The sequence below is a fragment of the Panthera uncia genome, chromosome X (genome assembly GCF_023721935.1).
Source record: "Panthera uncia isolate 11264 chromosome X, Puncia_PCG_1.0, whole genome shotgun sequence".
In the NCBI taxonomy this organism is placed as follows: Eukaryota; Metazoa; Chordata; class Mammalia; order Carnivora; family Felidae; genus Panthera; species Panthera uncia.
Window position 1 is genome coordinate 118,511,906 of NC_064817.1, and position 26,528 is coordinate 118,538,433.

Consider the following 26,528-nt stretch of genomic DNA (forward strand, 5'->3'; position numbering starts at 1 on the left):
CGGCGGCGGCGGCGGGCAGCGAGGGCGGCGGGGGCCCGGGCCCGGTGCCGGTGGGCGGCAGGAGGCCTCCTCGGGGCGCGGGGGCCCTTGTCGCCGGCTCCCGGCAGCCCAGCGTGGAGACCCTGGACAGGTAAGCGGGACCCGGGCCGCCAGGGCCTCCGCGCCCCGACCCCCGAGGGCCCCGCGCGCCGCGCCGACGAGGCCGGGGTGGGGCGTGCCCCCCTCCTTGCCCCCCTCCGTGCCCGGCCGGGTCCCTCTCACCCCCCAACGAGACCCCGGACCCTGCCCCCACGTCCCAGGGCCGCGCACCTGGCTCACTTCCGCCTCGCGGGCTGGGGCTCCCTGCACCCCGAGGGGCTTCGCTGCTGTCAAACCTTCTCAGTTCCCCTTCCAGCCGCACCTTGGAGACGCGGCCACCCGGCCCTTGGGGGGAAATTTCACCCGGGGGCTCTCTTTTAGCGCGGCTTTCCCTTCTGGGGTTGGAAGACCAAAATCCCGCCACGCTGCTTGGGAGTCTTTGATGGGGGGTTGGGAGTGGGGACTGGGGGACTCAACCCCGTGGGTGTTGGAGGTGGTGCAGATGGAGGCAAAGTTACCCTGCTTTGAAAAGCTGGGATGGAAAACTTTCAAACTGCTTCCGATGCAAGAACACACGGTCGTTTACTTTCAGCCCTTCACATTTTGAAGGAACCCGGTTGATTATTTTCAGGAACACAGAAGCCTACCACTGGTTCTTAGGCAGTTGCAGAGCCAATATCAATCAGAAGTATAAACTGACCACATCCAGCCCGGAGGGCCACCCTAAGGCTCCGAGGACAAGGGATGGGTTATCCCGTAGCCCAGAATATCCAGTTTTCCCACATGTTGGCCATTTCACCAACAGGGGGGTGCGGTTAGGCAAGGGATAGTGTGGTAAGGCAGCTGGGTGAGTGTCAGATGCTCGTTCTTGCTTGTGTTAGTCATAACAGTGAGCTGAACTTTGGGGAGTTTCCTGAAGCATAGGAACAACTAGAAACACTCCTTTTGTTTCTCCCTCCGTGTAATTACAATGTAGTCTGATAAATCAATGAGCCTAGTGATCAGCTTCACTGAGAACTAATCACAGCTAAGGTAGAATGTGGAGGGGTCAGGGTTCCACTCATTTGCAGACATTCTACAATGTATGAGGACTTGGAAAGTTAGAGAATAATATAAGATGGGGTTTGCTCTCTGGATTACCATTTAGTGAAGAATGCAAACAAACCAGCAATTTAAATCGGATGTGGTGAGTGCTAGGGTAGAGGTCAGCACAGAACTGCTCTGGATGGGGTGCATGTGCATGGGAATCATTTGAGAAGCTTTCTAAGAGCTCCACGTGAGCAGGCCCCACACCAAAGGCTTCAGGAGTTAATATTTTTCAAAAACCCTCTGCAGACTCCATTGTGATGCGCTGCACTGTGGGCACACGGAGGTGGGGTGCTTCATTTATTATTTAGTCGGGGGTGGGGGGTGGGACACTATGGGCAGTTAAGGGAAGGAGGCCTTCTGAGGAAGCTGACATTTGAACTGAGTGGTGAGGAATGAGAAGTTAGCCAGGGGACAGGGTGGGGAGGGCTTTTTGGCCTAGGGAGTGCAATGTGCAGTCATGCAGGCGATGCTGGATATGCGGAACTGGTAACGCCAGAAGACGTGTGGGAAGGCGGGGGCCCGATCTCGAAGGGGCTTGGGTGCCTTCCTAGGGAATTGTGCCATTATCTTCTGCGCCGTGCTTCTCAGAGCCTGATTCTGTGTACCCTGTGTAGGAATCACCTCCAGTGCTTGATGTAAATGCAGAGTCTTGGATCCCACCCTAAGTCTAGTCAGTCCACATCTGGGGTAGAGCCTAAAATTTTGTACTTTTGCCAAGTACCTGTAGCTGCAACAAGGTTGGTCCAGGTGGTCTCTCTTGCCCAGGTGAGTTGAAGGACGACGCTGTTATTAGTGTCTTGGTTTGGAAAGGAAATTAAATGGTCCCTTAGCTATGGGGATCACGAAAGGATTTCCATCAGGTGAAATTTCCATCAGGATGGGATTGACATTTGAGAACATTTGCTCTGTGGAGGTGTGGTGAATGGACCAGAGGTGGGCAGTCTTGTTGAGTAGGTTATGGAAAAACTAATCACTCACTTATTCTGTGAATCTGAGTGCCTGCTCTGTGTCAGGCACTGTGTGGGGCCTGAGGATTTGGCAGGCAACAGACACACAAATCACTGCCCTGGTGGAGAGTATGTTTGGGGAGAGACAGACAAAACACAAGTAAACTGTATCTTCTGTTAGGTGGTGGCAGGTGCTAGGGGGACAAAGTAAGTTGGGAGGGGAGTAGGAGGTGTTGGGGGTCTGCAGTTTGGGGGCAAATTGAAATGTGATGTAGGATGGTCAGGGAAAGTCTGGCTGAGAAAGGTGACATTTGAATAATGCCCCTAAAGAAGGAAGGGGTCCAGTCATACAGATATTAGGGGCAACAGCATTCCAGGCAGACACCTGTGTACCCTGGGGTAGGAGTGTGAGTGAAGTGTGCCAGGATCAGCAAGGAGACCAATGTCGTTAGTAGAGAGGGAGCTAGGAAGAGATCAGTAGGGGTCGAGGTCATAGAGGTCACAGGGGCAGATGGAGAGTCATGGGGAGCTACTGGGACTTTTGAAGCCGAGGAGTGACATACTCTGGTGTAGATTTCAGCAAGCTCTCTGGCTGCTGTGTGGCCGACAGACTGAAAGGGGAAGGGGTTGAAGCAGAGGGACTAGCAAGTAGGAGACCACTACTGTGGTTATCCAAGGGAGAGAGCATGGTGGCTTAGAGCAGAGGGGTAGAGGACAGGAGATGTGGTCAGATTGTGGATATAATTTGAGGAAAATCCACAGGGTAGAGCCAGTATGGTTTGCTGAAGATTGGTTGTTGGATAGGAGGGAAGAATCAAGATGCCAAGAGTTTTGGCTTGTAGGAAAATGGTGTTGCAGAGATGGAGAAGCCTTTGAATGGAACACAGGAAATTAGCAGGGTCTCAGGTCTGGACATAGTTACGAGATGCCAGTTGTATATCCCAGAGCAGAGGTCAGAGAGGTGGCTGGTTTATATGGGTTTGGAGCTCAGGGGTGTTGTCTGAGGTGGAGACCTGAATTTGGGAGTCATTGGCCTAGAGATAGGGCCTAAATTCAGGGGACAGGAGGAGAACAAAATGCTGGGTGTGTGGAAGAGGGTCTTGCAATGGGAATTGAGCAAGGTGCATTGTCATGATATCAGCCCATGGGAGTGACATGGCTTGGTGAGTGAGTGTGAGAGTGAAGTGAAGTGGGGGGTGGGCTCCAAGGTAGACTCCAGCTTTTGGGTGTGGGGTACCCTGGTAACTGGCTGTGCCCTTCCCTGACTTAGGCAACACAGGGCTGGGAGAATGGGTTGTGTGCTGAGCCACCTGTGCTGGCTTCGACAGGTCGAGTTGGCAGGCTCTCAGGATCAACTAGGACAGATGTCTCATTGGATCATGGGCATCCAGATCTGGGGAATCCAGGTTGGAGAAACAAAGCTGGGCTCTCCCAGGCTGCGAGTGGTTCTTTTTTTTTTAATTTTTTTTTAACGTTTTATTCATTTTTGAGACAGAGGCAGAGCATGAGTGGGGGAGGGGCAGAGAGAGGGGGAGACACAGAATCTGAAGCAGGCTCCAGGCTCTGAGCTGTCAGCACAGAGCCCGATGCAGGGCTCGAAGTCACGGACCGCGAGATCGTGACCTGAGCCCAAGTCAGATGCTTAACCAACTGAGCCACGCAGGCACCCCTGGGAGTAGTTCTTAATACCAAGAGTGAGGCGGGAGACTGTACAGAGGGATCCTGGCCTGCCTTCTTTGATCTGTTGTCATGACAGACTGTGATTCATACTCTTCTTTGAAGAGTGACTCACAGAGTGGCACCTGGCTCTGCCCGCCAGGTTCAGCCTGGCCCCCAGGGACTGGGGAGCCCTCCCCTGTCTCCTGCATACTGTACTTCATGACAACAGAGCTGCGGTCCTGCAAGAGGATGTGGCTTGCTGAAGGTCGCAGAGATAGCTGGTAACAGGAACAGGACTCAGAGCCAAGCCTGCTGTCTAGCAGCCCAGTGTGCCATGCTGTTTGTGACTGTGTTGGCCAGGACACTTCTGGTTGCGAGTGACAAAATCAAATCACTCTAGCTTGAGCCAAAAGGTCAGATCCTGGCGCACATCACTCCTGTGCACGAGGAAAGATGGCAACGGGCACACTTGAAGCCGGAGCTGCACACAGCGTTGTTGGGACTCCTCCTGTCTTGTCTCTTCTTGTCCTGCTCCTTATCTCTGTGGGTTCCTCAAGGTGCTGGGGGAGAGGAGTAGCCTGCAGCAGTGCCGGGGGTGGATCTGTGCAGCTTGGGATCTGAGAGGAAAGCCTGGGACTGGCCTGGCCTGGGTCACTCCCCTGCAGGTGGGCTCAGGAGGAGCAGGGGGTCAGCCCCCCTCTGCCTCCCGAACAGCATCCTGTGAAGTGGGGAGGGGCGGGCCCCCCATAGTAGATAAGGGTCCTTATCAGAAGGAGGGAAGGATGTTGGGCGGATGGTAGCAACAGGTCACCCACACTGGGTGACCATGCGGGTTCCTGCTGTTAGATTTGCAGTCAGGGATGGGTGCTGGCAGCGTGACAAGAAGAGTGGGACTTAACCAGAAATAAAGGGGACTTAGCCTTTAAAAATGAAACTAAAGGGGTGCCTGGATGGCTCAGGTGGTTAAGCATCTCACTCTTGATCGTGGCGCAGGTCACAATCTCACAGTCATGGGATTGAGCCCTGCTTTGAGCTCTACACTGACAGTGCAGAGCCTGCTTGGGATTCTCTCTCTGCCCCTCCTCTGCTCATGCTGTCCTTTCTCTCATAGTAAATAAATAAACTTTTTCAAAAATGCTAAAAGAAAACTGAAAAAGAAACTAAAATCCCTCCTCTTTCCCTCCTCTCTTCTTTTAAATTGTACTAAATAGGTTCTTGACACATGATAGGAATGTCTGCCCGTTCATTGCATGTTTGAACTTATGTTTGCAGACCCACGGCTAACCACTGGGCTCCCTTAACCAGAGGCTGTAATTTAGATCACTAGTAGAGAACACTGGATATCTTCATTTCACTATTTAGCTTATTTTACATACTGCCTAGGGGTTCCAGTTTTTTCTGTCTTTCTAATACATGAATGTGGGTTTAACTAGTGATGCGATTTTTCCAGGTCTGGAACATTCTTTAGAGTGAAAGCCACCTGCAAGGTAAACTTTCATAAGCATCTTTTGCCCTTCCTTCAGGGCTGCGATGAGGAGCCTCATTCCCTCACGTGATTCCCACACGCTCCTAGTCTGCTTATGTGTTCCTTTAAGTCAGGTGGACACAGCCTGCCCACTTACCAGTCATGGGACCTTGGTCAAACGCTGGAGTCTCACTTTGGTCATCTGTAAGATGGGTCACTGTGAGGCCCAGGTTTCCCTTTAGACCACCATGCAAGTGGAAGATGCCATTTTCCTTGCATCGTCGCGTTGTCATATGGGGCAGTGGCTGGAGTCTGTGGCGCTGGCCTCCGCTTTGCCTTCCGGTTCAGTGAGTTGGGCACTGTTGGCTGCGCCGTGTCCTGGAAGCCTCAGTGAAGCTGGAGCCAGGCCCGCCGCTTTATCAGGCACGTCACCTCTGTGTCTCGGTTTTCTCACCTCAGAAACACGTTAGCTACTCCCGCCTCCGTTTCACACTGTGGTCGTGAGGCTCTGATAGCCCAACAGACCGGAAGAGCCTTCGTGAGCTGTCAGCGCACTGACAGAAATGCAAGGTGGCATGACGACTGTGTGCAGGACGGCATTTGTCTAGTCTGTTCTTTTTACAGTCACATCATCAACTCTGTTCCCTTAAAAGTCTATTTGAAAAATACAACACCGTAAGATAAATATTTCGCTTTAGAATTAATATTCTGTGTGCATTATGTTAACAATACTCTGTACAATTGTAATATAGTAAAATTCCATTAAATGATAGAGAATGATATGCCTAACTGTCTCACGCCTAGACTCTTAAACTTAGAACAATTGGTTGATTCATTTTAAAATCAACCTGGAACCTAATCTTACTTCCTGGTTGTCAGTATTTCAGTTCTTAAATTAAATGTAAAGATAACCAAGTAGTCTGTTTGTTTTCTAAAAAAAGAAATGTACATATATCCCCAGTCAGTACTCATTTTTTTTTCATGGAGAGCTGACGTCTTAAAATATTTTAATTACTCTATTTGTTTTAGTCCTACAGGATCACATGTTGAATGGTGTAAACAGCTTATAGCTGCTACAATTTCTAGTCAGATTTCAGGTTCAGTGACATCTGAAAATGTATCCAGAGACTACAAGGTAAGCAGCATTGAGTCCTTAATTCATTTTCAATGTACCAAGAAGCTTTGCATTTTTAATTTCAGTGAAACTTTGGCCCCTTGATGTTCAACAGACATTTGTTTGGGAACAAGGGTGAAAGGTTCTCTGTTGTTAGATCTGAACTTTAGAGGAGAACTTTTACCAGGATCCAGTAGATGTACTCATGGTTTTCAGTTGAATGGAAAAGCTGTCTTTAGATTGCGATCATTCTTCTAAAAAAACCTAGTTCCATTTTGTTATTTTATTACACATTGTATTTTTACCTTTTATTATTACAAAATGCGTCTATTTTCCTCGATGGTATTCTGAATTTCAGAAAACGTCTAATGGACCATATTTCCCAACTTCACAGTTTGTTTCTGTATTTAGGTGTTCCCAGTGGGTATTCAGCACTAACACGTGGTACTGCAATGTAAAAACACTTGCACAACTCCAGACTATTGTATGGGCAGCTTCGTTTTTTAGTCCTTAATTTGGATTCTCTGTTTATTGTAAAGTTAACGGTGATAAGCTCCTTGTCAGCAGAAACAGGGGCTCTTTTTACTCATCAGTACTTCCCCAGCACGATCCTGGAATATAACAGGTGCTCAGTAAATACTCGTTGAATCGATTAACAAATAAAAAATGTATGTGCTCCATCTTTGTTAAGGGTAAGACTAACCTTGTTTTAATGTCAGTCAACGATTAAGCCATGCTTACATTGCAGTAGTGGTGTTTGCTTGAATTGACGTTTCAGTTTCTTATAGTTATCTTTGCCTGCTGATAAAAGGGAATTGATTTTCACAACTATAGGTGAGCTACATTTAGTATCGTGGACTGCCCTCAGTCAACAGTCTCTCAAAATCATGGTCCTTGCCAGGTGCCAAGGCTTACAAACAGTTCAAGAACTACAATAAAGATCCTAATTAATTCTTAATACATGCTCCTTGCTTAAGGGCTCTGGCCTCCGTTCCTCTCCTATCTCATAATGCGCCAAGTGCAGAAAGTGACTCAAGAGGCCATGTAATTGAAATCTGGCTATCCTGCTGTACTTGCTTCATCCAAGCCATCCAGTGCCTTTGATTAGCTCTACCAAAGGGAAGCGGGGCTGCAGATTAGTAGAAGTTGGATAATCTGTTCAGACAGACATACTGTCACTCTCACTAGGTTTCCCTGCTGTCTGGTTTTCATGTTTGTCCACGGTGGAGCAGCTGGAGTTCCTAGTGTTCCAAACCCAGCTGGGCAAACATGCCGTCCCCAGGTGGGAGGAGCATTTGCTGTATCACTGATGCCTGCGTGGCGGATCACTGAGCAGCTGCTGACCCCACCGGTCCCGGTTGCCCTGTTGCCCCCATCTTAGCTGAGAAACTGCTCCGCTGACTGGAGAGGCTCAAGAACCCATATTAAAAGAGAATAGCTCTCAGGCCTTGGAATAATTTTCTTTACTGATATTTATGAGTTAACTGTAATGTTTTCATTATGGTTGAATATTTGTTAGTGTTTTGTGGGTTCAATAAAAGATCGCATAGCTCTCTAACCTCTACATTAGTAGATCAGACTGAATCTGTACTTTAACATGAAGCAACTAAGTTTTGTTAATTTTAGTCTATTTACAAATTTTGTGCAGCAGAATTAGCTCACGTTGGAATGGTTTAACAGATGGCATTCAGAAAAAATAAGAGGCTTTTCTATATTTTGTAAGTTGAATTTTAGGTATCTGCATCAGGTCATAGCTAAAGTTTTTTATGAATTATTATAAGAGAACATGTTTTATAATTGTCGTTGTTATATTTGCTCTGTAGCCAAGTCTGCAAAGTCAGTGTTCAATTAATAATTCAGGAGTTGTTTTCTTCCAGAAGAGAGTTTTTTAAGTAATAAAAGTGTAAAGTGTTTCTAAACCACAAGGATAATTTTATGTGCTACTTAGAAAGTAGTTCTTAAAATCAGAGTACCCAAGACGGGCCTCTGGGATACCTCTGGCATGGGAGCCATTGCATGGGGTTTTTCCTGATGGTCCAGCTACAATTCCTTGAGGATCTAATTTTCAGTCGTCAGTCAATAATATTTCAAATTATCTACTGTGCGAATAGCTTATTTGAAATACACACTCAGTATGGGGGTTGATTTATTATAGGTTAAGCTCAGGGTCAGCAATTCAATGGGAGCAGATGTTTATATGAACACTTGGCATCTTGACTTGAAATGCTGATTCTTTTGTGTTGTGGGCTGCTGAGGGTGGGTCTACATCCTCCTCTTCATCAACCCCTGAGCATGCATTGGGCTCTATGATTTTGTAATACTTTTGGGCATATAATCCATTGCAGCCTTAAAACAACCAAATAACGTAGCTTTTATTATAATCATCATTTAACAGATGAGGAAACCAAGACTCGGAGACATGAAATGACTTGCTTAATATCACATAGTTAGACTTGGGATTTTTTACTAGGATGACTATTCTGTTGATAAGCTAGAGTGAGTTTAAAAAAAAAAAAATTCCCCCTGCCCTGTCCACTGTTTTTCAGAATGTGGCCTTTGGGTTTTCCCATAGCAGCACTCCTTAGGGTGCTTGCAAAAATGCAGCTTCTGTGGTCCCCATCCCACCCAGTGAGTCACAGTCACTGCAGGTGTGGAACCAAGAGCCTCAAATATTTCTTATGTATAGTAACACTAGGTTTCCTAGGTTTATAGCTCTTGAAATTGGTGATGGGACCATGCATCTCAGGAAAATTCCTACATATCTAAATAATTAGCAACTCATGTTAGGTTGTGGAGAATAATTGTTTTATTATTTATATCATAAATTGACAGTAGGCTCGGGGTCAGATCACCCAAACTGTGGTAAGAATATTGCTTTTATCACAAGATAAATTTAGATGGCATGTCCATATGGACATGTTTTCACAGTTATGTAATTATTTTAAATATGTGCTAGAAAAAATAGCACATTACACTTGTGATTTAATGGATGTTATATAGGCAAAGTATGAAAACGGAGTGGACTTAAAGTCACTATAAATGTAAATAATAATATTCGTGTAGGCAATGTATAGATATGGCAAACCAACCTTGTAGAGGCCATATACGAAATGACAGAAGTTTGGGAGACATTGTCCCAGCTGAAAGATTAAATGGCTATTATGTTGGATTGTGGATCAGCTAAATTAATAAATGTGTGCTTTAATACCAAGTCACCCTGAAGACTTGCCTGGCTGTGAAGACTACTAGAGATGTAATAAAATGTTTCGTTTTGTCTCATCCCCCCCCGACCCCCTCTCTGCACCCCGCTACCAACTCAACCCAATTGCTTTTCACTTTTACTGGACTAACAAAGAGTCTCCCTCTTGAATTTGTCAAAGATGTTAAGAACAGGATCTGAATGCAATGTTCCATAGATTAGATGAAATAATACAGTTACAAATTGTGACAAAACTTAATAGTCATCAGTACAAGTGACATCATCATCACCATCACCACCCCTCTCTGCCTCTCCTCGTCCATGTACACACAGTAGCTAGATCTCTTCTGTAAACATTCTGAAGTGAACGGAGAAAATAGAGAGGATCCTGTACTAAGTTTAATCATTTAGCAAGTTAGTACAGTTTAAATTCTGGATCCTAAACAAAAACTTGCAGAAGGGCTTTGGAGGGACGTAAGAAGCAGTGCTTGGGAAAGGCTTCATTATGCTTGAGCTGGGTTTTAGTCAATACTGCTTGAGTACTAATGTATGTGAAGGGAAGCTTGAGCATGATCTTTCAGAATCCATGGCTTCATGATCTGTGTATTAAATCAGAGTTTGCAAATGTCTGCAAGCTAGACAGACATGGGAGGGGGCAGTGCAGAAGTGGAGAGAACAGCATGTCCCCTTAAAAACAATTGAAGAAAAACCTGCTACTGCCTGGTTGAGCACGAGGCCTCTGTTTTGTAACCACTGCCGTGGAAAAGTGCTGTCCTCTCTCTCAGGGTTACTTGAGGGAAAAAATTATTTCTTAAAAATGTCAAGATTTCGTAAGTCAGAGAAAGACGAATACCATATGATTTCACTCATATGTGGAATTTAAGAAACAAAACAGATGAACGTGGCGGGGGTGGGGGGAGGACAAAAGAGAGAGGCAAACCATAAAACAGACCCTTAACCATAGAGAACAAACTGGTGGTTGCCAGAGTGGAGGTGGGGGGGTATGAGTTAAATGAATGATGGGGATTAAGGAACACTTGTGATGAGCACTGGGTGTTGTACGGAAGTGTTGAATCGCTATTATTATACACCTGAAACTAATATTACACTGTTAACTAACAAATTTAAAAACTGAACCCCAAGATTTCAGCTTCTGCTTCTGGAAAGACAGAGCAAATGTATTTTTTCTTATTCTTCCTGCTAAGTACAACCAAAAGCTGTAGATATTTGCTATACAATAAACATAAGAGTGCCCTGAGAGGTAGAAGAAGGCAGACTGGTTAGGGACCCAGGAATGACACGATGGTGAGTCCCTGGGTTCTGTTTCTGCCACGGATGTCCCAGACTTGTTGCTGAAGAAGCCAGCAACCCAGAAATGCCAGTGGGCACAGACAACAAAAGCCTACTCTCTCAAGCCAAAGGACCAGGAAGGAGACAGCTTCGCAGAAAGAAAACTTTTAAACACTAACCACTGTACTCCAGCCAGACACCACAGAAAAAGTTGTGGCCCCACACCCACCCTGCCAACAAGGCCAAGTCAGGAGCCTAGAATTCCCACCCTTGCCAGGCTGCAATGAGGCACACTAGACTCCTGCGGTGGTAATGTCAGAAGAAGCCCAATGGAGAGTCAGACGTTCACCGCCGCCCATCGGTAAGGAGGCTGTGCCTCCCCTGTGCTGTTAGTGGAGGCCGTGTCAGGGGCAGTAACCAGGTATCCCTGCCACTGCCAGCCGGGTATCCATGGAAGCCTGAGAAGGGGCTGGAACTCTTGCACTGACCCAGCAGGAGCCAGGAATCCCCCATCTGGTGTCAGCAGAGGCTCAGTGGGGAACCTGGACTTCTGTCCCTACCTGGCTATAATGACGTGGTCCCCCCGCTTCTGCTGGAGCAGTGTCACAGAAAGCAAGCTAAAACCGATGGTTTAAATAAGACCCAAACTATGAAAAAAGAGAATCAATAGGTGGCAAAACTGAGATGACAGGTGCTAGAATTATGTGAAAATGATTTTATTAAATGTTTATTTGAGAGAGAGCCTGAGCAGGTGAGGAGAAGAAAGAGAGGGAGAGAGAGAATCCCAAGCAAGTTCTGTGCCATCAGCATGGAGCCCGACGCGGAGCTTGAACCCACGAACTGTGAGATCATGACCTGAGCCACAATCAAGAGTCGGACACTTAACCGACTGAGCCACCCAGGTGCCCCTGAAAATTATTTTAAAGATGCCATCATAAAGTTACTTCAGTAAACAATTACAAATATGCTTGAAACAATGGAAACATAGTGAAAGAAAAGAAATAGTTTCAGCCAAGGAAAAGGAGATAGAAGAAGAACCAAATGGGAATTTTAAAACTGAGAAATACAATAACGAAAATTAAAAAAACCCTCAATGAATGGGTTCAATAGAAGAGAGAGGACAGAGAAAAGAATTGGATGGGTCTTAAGGGAATTAACACTGAGCCAAAAATGCTACTCACTAAAGGTCACGTACTATATAATTCCATTTATGTAACAGTCTTCAAATGAGAAAATTATAGTCATGAACAGATTAGTGGTTGCCAGGGGGTAAGAAGGGGAGGGGTGGTGAGGGAAGTAGATGTGGCTATAAAAGGGCAACAGTAGGGGTCCTCCTGGTGATGAAATTGTTCTGCATCTGAATTGTATCCGTGTCAACTTCCTGGTTCTGCCATTGTTCTATACTCCCAATATGCTGCCATTGGGAACATTGAGTGACATGGCACATGGAATCTGTTATTTCTTACAACTGTATGTGAGTCTACAGTTATCTCAAAATTAAAATTTAAGTTTTAAAAAATCAATATTTTTGCAGACTGCTGAATGATTCTATATTGCATGTAAAATAATTTTGATTAATATGTATAACAACTCATGATATGTCAGAAGTATTATTTAAGTGAAACATAAAGTTATGTTAGTAAAGATCTTAGAATTTGGTTGGTGAAAGGATATCGGCAATTATCCTTGTACTGGTTCATGTTTCATCGAGGATGGAATTGGACCGCTCCTTCATCACGTTTCCTGGAGGGCTTTAGAGAGTGGAAAGTGATGGTTTCAGGTTAGAGTTTGACAAAGGGCGCCAGGCAGGGTTCAGGTGTGGCTAGTTTCCCAAACACCAGAGTTGTATTTTGATGACTAAAGATTTTTTTATTAGCCTGGCGATGCCTGGGTTGCTCAGTTGGTTAAGCATCTGACTCTTGATTTCTGCTCAGGTCATGATCTCGTGGTTCCTGGGATCGAGCCCTGAGATGTGGTGAGAGGAGTGAGGAGGGCAGAGCAGGACATTCAGGGCGTTAAGCTTTGAGGGCCTTTGTCAGCCTCCTTCAGAAGGGGAACAGGTCTAGGTGGGGCCCTATTGAGGTTAAGAACATGGGAGGTAAAACCAACCAGCCTGGGTTTGAATTCCTACTCTTGTGTTGCCGGCCCTGTGACATTGGGTAAGTTACTTAACCGCTTGCTGCCTCGGTTTCCTCATTTGTCACATGGGGATAATAGTATCTCCTCAGTGGCTGGGAGGGTTGGGAGGGTTGAGATAACACGTGTAAAGCATTTAGCACAGCACCTGGCGTACGGTGGACCCTCAACTGCTTGTTGGTATTTATATCACTGGCACTGGCTGTGTTTGAAAACTTCCTGAAATACTTCCACGCTGTTGGAGATTTAGGGGTGTCACCTATTATGAAGAATTAAGATGGGAGCCAAGCAGAGATCGACACAGTAATTGATCAAAGCTGGCTTAGAGGGCCTGGCTTAGGGGCGAGGCCACAGCGTGCCCCGAGCTCAACACAGTCACCCAGAGGCAGCTGCGGACACCTGGGGCCTCTTCCTCAGGGCAGGGCTCACACGGGCCAACTCGCCACCAGCCAGGGAGGCCAGGCGGTACCCTCCTGGCGGACTGGTGCACAGAGCCCAGAGAGCCCAGAGGGTCAAAGAGGAGCACACCGGCTCCCTTATCAAGAGTGGGTGGTCAGCGGGACCCCTCACCTCTCTGGTGAGGAGTGTCCCAAAGGAAGACTTGAAAAGAATCTGAGGGCAGAGGGAGTTTAAGCCCCGGTGTAAACTTTTATACAAATTTAAATCTTGGGGCTCATCTGTGGAAACATTCACTGTTTCCCTCTCTGCTACTCACCCTATACGCTTTGAGCCCTTTTGATGCCAGATGTGTGGGTTTTTTCCCCACACTGGCCAATTCAACACCAGCCAGGTGTCCTACGGTTCAGTTCAGTTCTGACACCAACTGGGAGTAAGTATAGACCCCACAGCTTAAGGTGTCAGTCCCACTAGATCGTCCCTCACTTCAGACACCAAATGAAAGTAGTGGGCCCCTGGGTTCCCCACGACTTCTGCCCAGCTTTGCTACAAATTGGCGGTCCCCAGGACCCCCCTCCTTGATTTTGCTCGTTGGCCAGAACAGCTCACAGAGCTCAGGGAAACACTAAATTAGGCTTACCACCTTATTACAGGACATGACAAAGGAGGCAGATGGACAGCCAGATGAAGAGCTACATAGGGCAGGGTCTGGGAGGGTCCTGAGTGCAGGAGCTTCTGTCCCCGTGGACTTGGGATGCACCTCTCTCATGAGTATTTGTGTATGATGTAGCTTCTGTTGAAGGAAAAACAATACAAGAACTAAAAATTAAAGTGTCCATCAGCAGAGATGGGGAGGTGAGGTAGGAGTTTGAGAAAGTATTTTCTCACCTTTTAGAGTGGGAGGTCAACAGAAACTGAAGTCGAAATATGAAGAATTAGAGGTGTCACCATATTTGCAGTTATGGAGGCATCCATCAGAGTGAAAAATCGGTCCAGTTAAATATGGTTATCACTAGGGCATGAATATGCTCAGAGAGGGGAGACTTTCTTTTGAGTTTTTATTGCTACCTGTGCCCCATTTTGAGTTGTATAGAAACATAAGCATGTATTTTCTTGATTTTGTACTTTCTTGAGGTGTAATTCACATTCTTAAGTATATGATTTGATATGTTTTGATAGGTACACACTTGTGAAACTATCGCTGCAATTAAGAGGATAAATATATCTATCGCCCTCTCCTCCAAAAAAAGCCAGATTTAGGTTTTTTTTAATATAGTCTATATTTAGGAATTTATGGGCTTTAATTCTCTTTGGGCTACAGCATGACTTAATTTAGAACCTTTTTTTACTTCAAGGGGTATTCTAATGATGATACAGTGATGTTTTTTGAAGTCTGTAGTGTTGTATTCCTGTCATCTTCTTACATATCCTAAGTAAAACCTATAAAGGTAATAAGAACCTCTGGTGATTTTTTTTTTTTTTAATCTGTTTCCCATAGCACATCTAGTGGTTAGATGGTGGGATTACAGACTTTGGATTGGGGAATAGACACCCAAGTCTTCCTTGCTTTCCAAAGGCTCATCTGTTCTCGGAGGTGTTTACTCCAGCCAGAGCTTCCCGAATGCATACACTGCACGCTCGAGTAGGAGTCACAGGCTAGGGTGTAGGAATAACATGCCTCCATTTAGTAAAGCTTGGCTTCTCCTCCCCTTCCCTCCCCCCTGCCCTCCCAGCACTTCCTCCCACCTGCAGCTGCCCCCTCCCCATGCAGTGGGAGTTAGGGTGAGAGGTGGGCACATCAGGGAGTTTCACTTTGGAGTCCGGAGTGCGAGTTGGAAACAGAATTTCTGTAGAAACCAGCCTAAGATTTATGGTTTACTACGTTTCATGATGCCATTAGTGCCAACAGCTGAGCTGTGCTCTGGGTCAAATGTGGGGGCTTTTGTGGTTTTTGGGTTCCCTTTTGTTTTGTTTCTGTGGGCTGGTCTGGGAGCAGAACCGCCGTTTTGTATCATTGTTTCTATGGGGAAAATGCCTTCAGTGTTCCAAACAGACACACAAGTGAACTTTTGAAACACCGCCTGTTCGCAGGCTTATAATGGTACTTGCCCGAAGGGGTTTGTGTTTAAAATAATGTAGTTTGTCTTTGCCTAAGAGTAATACGTTTCTCCAAATCAGAGACTTGCCTGAGAACTCTGGGACAAATGTGTTCAGATTGATTTGATACCGAATGAAACTTGGAGGGCAAATGTGTTAGGATTGATCCAGTTGGTTTAGTTAGCGGATTATCATGTTCCATCGGGATGGGCTGCTGAGTTTAACAGCATCTTTCACAGGTCAGTGGGAATGTGCCCGTGATGACGATGTTCTGTATTTTAACTAACAGGTTTTCAGGAGGCCTGATATAAGGGTAAGGATATGGGGCTTTCCGCACATGGGCCTCCTACTTGTGTGTCTTTGTGCTTGATCAAACACTCAGTCTATTTAGTGCTCTTTACCTTCTCACTGGGTTTATGAGTCACTCAGATCAACTTGCGCTGCTGTGTCATAGCTTTAAGTGTTCACTAGAAACGCTTTATTCGTCACAGTGTTTTTACGTGCAATAAACGCCAGTGTTTGTGAGGGCAGGGTGCCAAAGTTGTCGCCGGCGTGCAGTACTGACTTTTGATGGGTTACATGAATTCTGACTGAATGGATATTCATGGCAGGGGCTTCTGTGACCAGGCCTTCAGAGTCCTCTTTTTACCTTGTTTGCCATGTAACTCATGCTAAAGAACTTAACAACAACAACAGAGTGCTCATTTGCTGTCCATCCTAAGTCAGATTTCAAGTCACCTTGCCGTGTGCATGCTGAATCAAAGGAACGCAAGTGCTCGTCTCCAGAATAAATTTAGGGGAACCAGTGCCAACGAGTAGTTCTTAAAATACAGATGTAGCTGTTACGGACACTGGATTACAGCCTATATTTTCCTCATGACTTTCCTTCCCTTTATTTCAGAATATTCATAAAGCAAGACAAAGATTGGTAATGTGCATGCATTTGAAACTGAGTATCAGATGTTGAAAACTAACCTATTTCCATTCAGTGAAAATAACGTGGATTTTAACAGAATAATTTAATGACTTGAGTTTAAAAATGTTAATCTTAAGCCAATGAAACCGTACAAACACAAGCAGGTTAAGTCAAATTCTTGTTATCCTAGTTGGTGTAGCTTTGTTTAATCTTGTTTTTCATCATGTTTTCCTTTGCTCGTGGGAATCATTTTCTTTCACTGATTCACGTTGTTAAATATTCGTCTTTGGCTTTCCGTTTGCATGGACTTTGAACTACTGTGTGGTTTTTGGTTATTCAGTCATTCGTTTTTCTGTTTTCAAAAAAATTTTATCAAAGAATGATTGCTTTTTCTTTGCATGTAAAAAGATGGAAGTTTCAAAAAACATTGCGTTTTAAAAATTACCCTGCTTTGAAGGGTAGCAGTAACAACTGTGTACTAAATTCAGTCTGATGATAAATGTATTAAGTAGCTATTTTAGTGTATGGACAAAAATGAAAGGTGAGAAACAGTAACTCTTTTAAAGCTTAGCTACTTCCTTACTGATTGCCTTTTAAAGAAATGCAGTCACGGGAGCCCAAGTTTCCTGAAGAAAAAAGTATCATATTAATATTTTCAGCCTCAGAGAGTTGATAAAACTTTTAAAAGGGATTATAGTCTTGTCGTCTTTGGCATTTATAGGCTTTCTGCCACCTGCTGAACCAGCAGTCCAGCCTTTAAAGTTTCCAAAACAAATTGCTTCTATGGAGTAGTTAAATTAAGCACAGTATACCTTTAAAGGGATTGGAAAACACTGAAATAAAGATACGTGACCTTTTAGCTGTCTCTTGGAAGCACATTGATACTGTAACTAGAAATATTTAAGGTGGTATGATTCATAAAGCACAGTATTTATTTAGCGGTAATTAACAGATCCCATGTGTATGTATGTCTCCAGCATGTACCATGTGCATGTGCATGTGTGTGGAAAGCTCGTTAATACTAGTGCAGTTGAGCCTTGAACAGTAGTTCTTTAGTGTACATGAATACTTACTGTGTTTAAAATATATGTCTATGAACTGTCTCTGTATTTTGGCTTGGTTTTGTCCTTTACTTGGTTACAATGGTATGCTTTATTTTCTCCAAGCATATTATGTGTCTGTTATTTTGTTTCTTTGCCATATGCTGTAGTATTGCTTGATTTTTTTTTTAAATTTTTTTTTAACGTTTATTTATTTTTGAGACAGAGAGAGACAGAGCATGAATGGGGGAGGGTCAGAGAGAGAGACACAGAATCTGAAACAGGCTCCAGGCTCTGAGCAGTCAGCACAGAGCCCGACGCGGGGCTCGAACTCACGGACCGCGAGATCGTGACCTGAGCCGAAGTCGGACGCCCAACCGACTGAGCCACCCAGGCGCCCCAGTATTGCTTGATTTTAAAAAGACAGTGCCTTCTTTGAAATCCATGATGTTTGTTTGCTTTTCATTTTTCCACCCCAACACAAACACAGAATAGATACTGCATTTTAGGCTGAGGATGCTATTTCCTTAACTCCAAGGGGGAAAATGTGATTTGCAAAGCCGTGAAAGGTGTGTCGACTTTTACATGCTTACTGTCTCTTTAAAAAAGAACTTCTGTCCTTTCACCTGTCTGTTTGCACGTGTTTCTCTTTCTCCTCTTTGCCTTTTCTTGTCCATGTACCTGGTGCTGTGCAGGAGATTCAGGAAGAACACAATGGCTACCCTTCTGAAGCTGAAGCTGATCAGGTGGCAAGTTCTACGTGTTCATCTGTTCGTAGCTACAGATCGTGTACTTAGAAGCCATTTCATACTAGATTTCTAGATGAAAAGCAAATGCTTTTACCACTATAGCAGTGCCCTCCTGTCCGAGTTTGGTAGATTCCATTATGACATTATTTGCAAAAATTGGTTTATCCAACATTTTGTCAACCAGAAATTTGTTCATTTGTGCTTTTTGGTCTTCCCAGGTAGGATTAGCCATGAGGTAGTGAGCAGTCACGACAGGGTTCAGAAATGCCTCTACAAAGATTGAGAGGGGACAGATGCATATGCTTAGGGTGCTCCTTGAGGATGTAGACGTTGCTTTATTCACATTCGCAAGGTCCGTGCCCAACATGATACCTGGCATCTTACAAGTATTTGTGGAGCGAGTCCATATAGTTTGTATTTATTAATCAGAAGAAGAAATCATGCATCAAGTATTCTTGAGTGCTTACTCTTTGCTCAGTGCCTTTAGACTCTCTGGAGGCTTTGAAAGCAGCACAGCTTTCTCCAGAGTTTATGTCGCATCTCGATACATGAAAGTGCTAGAAGAGCAGCTCCAGGGAAGCATGGCCAGCCACTCCCACACCTCCCATGCTCAGCTGTGCCTTTGCCCAGCCCACCCTTCTTTGGTGACCCTGGAAGCACCTTGAAGTGCCTGATTTGGAAACCACTGCTTTTGGCGTGCAGCCACTTGCAGACACTGCCCACCCAGCAGCCTACACTCACGATGAGGAAGGTGGTAGAGGAGCCGGGCCATTCGGAGGCAGGGTCCTCGGGGACGAACTCAGGGAGCTGGTGGGCCTTCCGCTGCACTTTCAGGGTCACTGGAACAGGAAATTCTTCAGCTGGGCAACACTTGGAGCAAAGACACCAAGAGGCCCGGGTGTGTGCGTGAGATCAAATTTTGTCCACAATATTCCATTCTCTGATTATACTGTACGTGGGTTGGATAAATCAAGGGTCAAATCATGTCTTGTGCAACTTCGTAGTTGCAGTCAAAGCTTAATATAACACCAGTGTGAGTCCCATTTCCTAACACCAGCTTTATAAAGGGAATCTACTGTACTCACAAAATCATGAGCCTTTAAAAACTATTCTTCTCTTGAATTCCTATGCTGAAGCTAAATGTGTTTCCTGTACAAAATAAACCTTTTATGGGAAAATCAGAAGCAGTGGGATCATTTGTTTTGTTCTGATAGGTGCTTTTCCATCATTATAAAGCATGTCCCAGATTTAATTCCTGTGAGTGAGAGGTCTGTCTCACTCTGTCTCACCAGCCCGTTCATGCCTCACAGAAATAACACAGGTATTTCAAGCTGAATCTATCATGACTGTAGAAGAGAGGAGACGTGGCCTCTATCTTGAGAGCCTAGTACATTCTCAAAATGCTCCCAGTCACCGGTGTGTCCCATCTGCAACATTTTAGTAGCTAGTCCTGGGTTGAGGACTTTAAGGTATTTGATATGGCTCGTTATAAAGCTTAATGTGAATCACATCTCCCCACACCCCGGACCGCCCCCCCCTCCCATTCCAGGTTCAGTTGATTAGAACATCTTGCTTTAGTACATATATTTCAAAATAACCTATCCTCACTTATTTTTAAATATAAGTTAAGGAATTTAGGTTTATAGTTGATAATATTTAGCCTTTAAAATAACCTTTAATAGTGTAATATTTGAAGTAACTTTAAACTTAGATATTGATTGAACTAGTTTTCTCACTTTGTAACTGTCATAAAATTAGTCGCTGGTTCAGACAAGAGAAAGCAGACTTGCAAATTAAGGCTTCTGTTAAGATTGGTGATGCTGTTAGCATTTCTAAAACTGGGCATTTAAAAGTATAAATATTGGCTAATGCTTTATTGCATAAAAGATGTTTCCAAATTGGGCGTGAGTATAAAAATGATTCTATTAACAATTCTCCATTTAACCTTTAACAGTTCTCTATGTCCCTAAAAGTTTTGGCTGACACTGTTTTAAAAACCAATCCAGACTAAAAAATTGAACTGAATAAAATTGTTTGGAGGTAACAGTGACCCTCAATTTGTATTTTAACTGTGTGTCTTAATAAGGAGGATGGACCATGTCATTTTGTGCCCTCCCTATAGGACAGACATACCCTGATCAACAGTTAGCATTGAATCTGCTTTTTATGTTTTGCCTTTTTTCCTTTCTTTGTTTTATAAAACAATGATAAAACTACGATGTATAGGGTTTTTAAATTGACCTTTAAGTCCCATTAATAAAACATACTGAAATATTCTTATAACTATGCAAATCATGGTTGTTTTGAATTTCCAATAATTTAGAATTATAAAAGATACTCATTTTAAAAATTTTACTTCACAAAATTGTGCTGAAAATTTAGTATTGTCTGACCTGTTTTCCATTGAACACTAGTGGCCTCCCGATGTTAACAGTATTTTTTCGCGAAAGCAGCCCCTGATCAAATAGGTACTGGAAATGCCGCATACTCTAGTGCCCTCTTGCTGATTCGGTGTGCATTAACATGCTAAAGACTTGTCTCACTAAAATAAAAAATTTAAAAAAACACAGTTTAGCTTTTCTTTAACCCAGTATTACCTAAACTTGGAAGAAAACAAAAAAGACTACATCTCCTGGGAGTTTAATGCTCTATGAAACACGGCTTGGGAATTGCTGAGGTTTTGAACACCTTATTCTTATTCGTGACACATTGTGTCAGAGATGCTAAGGAGAAAGTAACCAGTTTCCTTGGCAGCATCTCATGGGGTGGCAGTAACTTGGAATAGGCCCCTCAGGCTCCTGTCCATAGCTTTGTAGTTCGAACACCATTTTCTCAGTTCCCCTGAGCCATCCAGCACCATCCGAGCACACTCACAAGAAACTGGCTAGTTGGGCAGCAGGGCCAATCTGGACATTTGGGAATATGGGTGTGTATCTCTGCAGCCATCCCAGACAGCATTTTCCCAGTATCATTGTAGCCAGGAAGCCTAATAAGTCATTAGCGATTTGCTTGGTGAGCATGGAATCCACGCAGAGGGCATTGATTCCAGAAAAGGCTGATGGACACACCCTGCTCCACAGTAGTGATGGGCATCCTCTTGTCTGCCAGATGGGAGCACGCGCTCACAGCCTGGATGGGACACACACTGACAAGCCCACTCGCCACCCCCCACCCCCACGCTTTGTGCACACACACGGGTAGCTGAGCTGCAGCACGGAAGCCCAGGGCTTTCCTTAATGTTACTGCCATGAGACCCCCTCCCTGGTTAAAGATCAGATTTCAGAGTTTCTCACACTAGATAGTGCTCATAGGCTGGGTGGGGAATGTCTACAGCTAGCTAAGCACCTACATCTAATGTTGACTTCATTTGTGTTAGTTTCATGCTCAGAAGGTAACCTTTTTCTGACCTTATTTCCAAATTCTGGAGGCACCTTATGATAGCTGTCTGTGTAGTGATTACAGTATCTATCTGTCATGTCAAGCCATTTCTGTATTAATGCTTTCTAACTGTGAATTAAATATGTGTAACAATTTGCTAGAATATGCAGCATGGTGTCCTGTGATTCTGAGCTTTGAGATTGTCTTGTAAGGGGAGGGGGCGTCCATTTTGCACGCTTCTATAGCCACGTAGCAAGAGCACAGAACGCCGCAATTCTTCCGGGTATACAGCAGGAAAGTGAGATTTACTCCTGTTTGGTTTTTTGCCAGGCTCTAAGAGATGGAAATAAACTGGCACAGATGGAAGAAGCGCCACTTTTTCCAGGAGAATCAATCAAGGCCACTGGTAAGTATAATGAGTACACTTTGCTTATAGGGAGCCATAAAATGAAATGGCACTTGTGAGCACGGGTGATGTATATGCTGGAGATCAGCCAAACCAATTTAATTAGAGGACAAAGGGACTAGGTCTGTTCATTCTTATTAATGTCTTCATGACCTGAAGAGAGAGAAGACTATATAGGACTACTATAAGTTCCAACTGAGTGTGAACCGAAGGCTGATTAGACGCCGACTGTAAAGTAATGGTTTGTTGCAGTCCTTCACTGTAAGGAAAATATGTTGACAGAAGATCCATATCCTATTTTAATAAAGTTTTGAGAAGTCGGCAGAGCAATTTCAGTGGCTTATGAGATTCCAGAAAGTACAGTTTGATCACAAGGAAAAGAGGGTGTGTTGCCACCCCACGTTGTTACAACTGTAACTTTAACTGTTTAACAGTTTAACAACCCAGTGCACCGTGCCGTGGGTGCGAGGGAGGGCGGCTGCTCATGACCTGGTCACCTCATGATGGCCGGGGTGGGTTGGATAGTCTAGTTGCCACGCCGAGTGTTCCCTTCTTTCCTCATGGTGCCCTCCCAGAGACTGTGCTCAGTCTCAGAGTATAATCGTCTTGTGTCAAGAACGTCTGAGTAGCTGGGCTCTCCTACCAGGACCTCCAAACAATACTGCTGCTGAGTATCCTGGTCTGTGGCTCCAGACCCTGCTTATCCCATCCCATCCATGGTTTGGAAACTCTTGTCTTTAGCTTCTGGAACTTCTGGCCTCTCTGTTCCTTCTCTGGGAGTTCCTGTAGTCCTGCCTCCACACTGCTTTAGTAATGATCTGACTAAAATGCAGAGCTCATTACATCATGCCTCTCCTTCTCTAGACAGCAAAGCACACAGATTTCAAATATACAACATGAAGAGTTTTGACACATTATACACCTGGGAAACCATCATCACAGTCAACATAATGAACATATCCATCACCCCCAGAAGTTTCCTCGGGCCCTTTATAATCCCTGCCTCCCACTCCATCTCCCCCATCCCAAGCACTGTAGACTGTATTTTTTACGGTTTTATAGAAATGTAATCATTGAGTATTTTCTTCTTTTGTCGAGTTTCTTCCACTCAGCATAATTAGTTTGATATTCTTCCACATTGTGGCAAGGGTCAACACTCATTCCTCTTTACTGCCAAACAGTGTCCTATTGTGTGGCTACACGACAGTTTGCTTATCCAGTCATCTATTGGTAGATATTTGGGCTGTTTCTACTTGGCGGCTGTTACGGATAAAGCTGCTGTGAACCTTCATGAATAAGTCTTCTCTGGCCTCATGTGCTATCATCCTTGCTGCATGCTTTGACCCAGCCCCGCTAACCTCCAACAACTCTGTGCTCTCTTCTTGTTCCCTCCCTTTGCCCCATCCCTCCTCACCCCCCTCCTTCCCTACTGATCTGAGTGGATCCTTTTCCGAGCTCTTACTGTGTCCACAGGGTTATGATAGCATTTGTGAGGCTATAGTATAATGGTGATTTTTTTGTGTAGTGCCTCTCCTAGGGCTTGGCTGTTTGTAAGCAGCGACTCTGCCCGCTTTGCCCTCTAAGCCCAACAACAGGCGCTGCTTGTTAGATACTGAGCTGTGGAAAAGTCTAATGGAAGTGTTTTGAGAATCTGGCTGGATGACAACTTTAGTGCCTTTAAAGGTCCCACCGAAACTCCTATGTAGCCGTGTACACCCCTGTTATTCCTGTGGAGTGGCACTTAGAGAAGATGGTGAGAATGTGGTACCTCTGGGACAGGTGTGACCTTCCAAAAACCCGCAGGAATCCAGTATGTTGTTGAGAGTGATGCTAAATATGTTGGGATCAACAATAAGAAAACTCGACATGGAAGCTGATAAGTAATTTGAGGCAAAGAAGCCATTTTCCAGTCCACTGATGCGGTTCTAGTTTTTGTCATCTGTAAAACAGTTTCCTTTGCAGGTGCATTAGCTCTCAGTAGCAGTAATTTATGAAACAGCAGCCCAGGGTCTTCAGAGTTTAATTAATGTGTTTTTGAATATGATGAATTTATCACTCAGGGAAAATGTTAACTACCTGGAGAACAATGACAAAATGTAACTTATTTTGAGGCCCTTTACTTAAGGGCCTCCCTAATAAACAAATCAGAATTTTGTTTTACAAAATGAAATTTTCTTTCTTTCTTTTTTTTTTTTTAAACATTTATTTATTTTTGAGACAGAGACAGAGCATGAACGGGGGAGGGTCAGAGAGAGGGAGACACAGAATCCGAAACAGGCTCCAGGCTCTGAGCTGTCAGCACAGAGCCCGACGCGGGACTCGAACTCACAGACCGTGAGATCATGACCTGAGCTGAAGTCAGCCGCTCAACCGACTGAGCCACCCAGGCGCCCCTAAAATGAAATTTTCTTACGAAGACTAGCTATGTTGTTATTTAATGTAATAAAAATGTAAAATTCCTAGAAAACTGGCATCACAAATATATATACGTGGAAGCTCAAGATTTATTGAAGCCCATGTCTATGGCAGAAGTTGCTACTCTGGGTTTTTTCTTTCAGTGAAAGACGTCATGTACATTTGTCCATTTGTGGGAGCAGTGACTGGAACCCTAACAGTGACAGACTTTAAGATGTACTTCAAAAGTGTGGAGAGGGTAAGTTTTTAAAGGGGTATTTCATTTTTAAAGACACTTCAAAACAAAGTAAACAATAACGAAGAAAGTACAAAGAACCCTGAAACCTGAAATCCCATCACCCTGAGAGGACCGGAGGGTAAGTTTTAACATGTGCACATTTGCAAACAGATTGTGCATCTGGGAAAAAATGCTATTAAAGTAGCAGTCACAGGGGCTCCTGGGTGGCTCAGTCGGTTAAGCATCCCACTTCAGCTCAGGTCATGATCTCACGGTTTGTGGGTTCAAGTCCTGCATCGGGCCCTGTGCTGACAGCTCAGAGCCTGGAGCCCGCTTCGGATTCTGTGTGTCCCTCTTTCTGCCCTCCCCCCGCTCAGGCTCTGTCTTTCTCTGTCTCTCAAAAATAAATAAACATTAAACAACTAAAAAATCCCCCAAAAATAAAGTATCACTTACACCTGGTGGGAGGCGTTGAGTTATAGTCTTGAACATCTACTTCATAAAGCAGGTTATAAATCAGACTTTTGTTTTGTAGTTGGGACAAAGAGGAAATGTGACATAAACAAATGTGTGTTTTAACCCAGCGAATACTTTAAGTATGAAAGCGCTGCTGACCGACAATGATAGGTCTTCCTTTTAATTTGTCAACCCAGGACCCGAATTTTGTTCTTGATGTTCCCCTTGGTGTGATCAGCAGAGTTGAGAAGATCGGAGCACAGAGCCACGGGGACAATTCCTGTGGTATAGAGATCGTGTGCAAGGTATTGTACAAACACGGCTGAAACAGAGGGGGCGGTCAGCTTGGAGCTTTTTCTGACGCATTCTTCACGGTCTTTGGGCAGTGAAACTAACTGCTACTGTTAGTAACTCCAGTGTTTTCTGGACAGGGGCCTCTTCACAACTTGTATCAGCTAATTCTTACCACTATGTAAGCAGTCTAAGTAAACCTCTTCTTTTCTGTTGAAGTGTTCTGATAAATGCGGTCCTGTAACCGCTGGTGTTATTTGTTACATTTCAGAGAAACCAAGTGAAAAGCAGAGATCAATACTGTTTTCAGTTTGTTGTTTTAACACTACCCTTCAAAACAGAGGATGGTCAAAGACTTCCTGAAGGAACAGCAGTATTCCATAAATTCTGTGATTAAACACACAGTGTCAGCACTTACACCTGAGTCGTGCTTATGTTTGGTTTCCTACCCTTCCTCCATTGGGTTAAGTAGAAATGTGTGTGATTACTTTAATGATGACTGGTCATTTAAGAAACACTTTAACTGGTATATTTTATTCCCTAATACTTTACCTCATGGGGCACACGTTATTAACGCCCCTACCTAAAGTACTGGGAAAGAGCCTGTGCAGCATCGCCAAGGTCCCTTCCAACAGTCGGGGTTTGCATTCCTGCCCATCTGTTTGCTGCGATCACGTCTCTGAAGACAGCTCCCTCCAGTTGGCCCCAGAGTGCAGTTGAACCCACTTTTTCAAAGAATCCTTTACTCTTGCAGATCATGAATCTGCTGGCACACTAGACTCCCTATGGACACTACATGGCTGTGCTATCCTGTGCCAAATTGCATTTGCCCTTCTAGAACAGGCCGGGGTTCCACATGCGGAGATGTGTGTAACAGTTGTGCAACTTAAAGCAGAGCGATGATTTGATCCTGCATTTTGGGAACATGACATTTCCCTTCTTAGAACTCCCCAGTAGTTTGCCATCATCCTTAGGCTAGAAGGAAAATTTACCCAAAGCCCGTGTGTCTGAGCTGGATGACTGCCGTCTGCAGTGTCCTCTCCAACCACCCTACCCTCCTTCTTGCCATCCCGGTTCCTTTAGCTGCTCACGTCCACCTTGTCGTCCCCCCCCCCCCCCGCCACTTTGGAGTCTTCGCACGCGTTCTTTCCTTTGCTGAGAATGCTTTTCTCTCTCAGCAATCCTAAATA

The 26,528-nt window shown here is 44.6% G+C and overlaps 1 protein-coding gene across 6 annotated transcripts in view; it reads left to right on the forward strand.

The window, feature by feature from the left end:
- Positions 1-6: 6 nt before the first annotated feature.
- The window catches only part of MTMR1 (myotubularin related protein 1), a 63,894-nt gene continuing 37,372 nt past the window's right edge, over positions 7-26,528 (forward strand). The window contains exons 1-6 of one of the 6 annotated variants that reach the window (XM_049644436.1): positions 7-130; positions 6,268-6,373; positions 15,760-15,783; positions 21,884-21,959; positions 24,518-24,612; positions 25,245-25,352. In XM_049644436.1, coding sequence (XP_049500393.1) covers positions 21,914-21,959; positions 24,518-24,612; positions 25,245-25,352 — 249 coding nt within the window. In that variant the 5' untranslated portion in view covers positions 7-130; positions 6,268-6,373; positions 15,760-15,783; positions 21,884-21,913. Of the gene's footprint in view, positions 131-1,569; positions 6,374-15,759; positions 15,784-18,121; positions 18,173-21,883; positions 21,960-24,517; positions 24,613-25,244; positions 25,353-26,528 lie in introns of those variants that run through there. The other 5 variants (XM_049644435.1, XM_049644437.1, XM_049644432.1 and 2 more) reach the window with 5 other exon arrangements.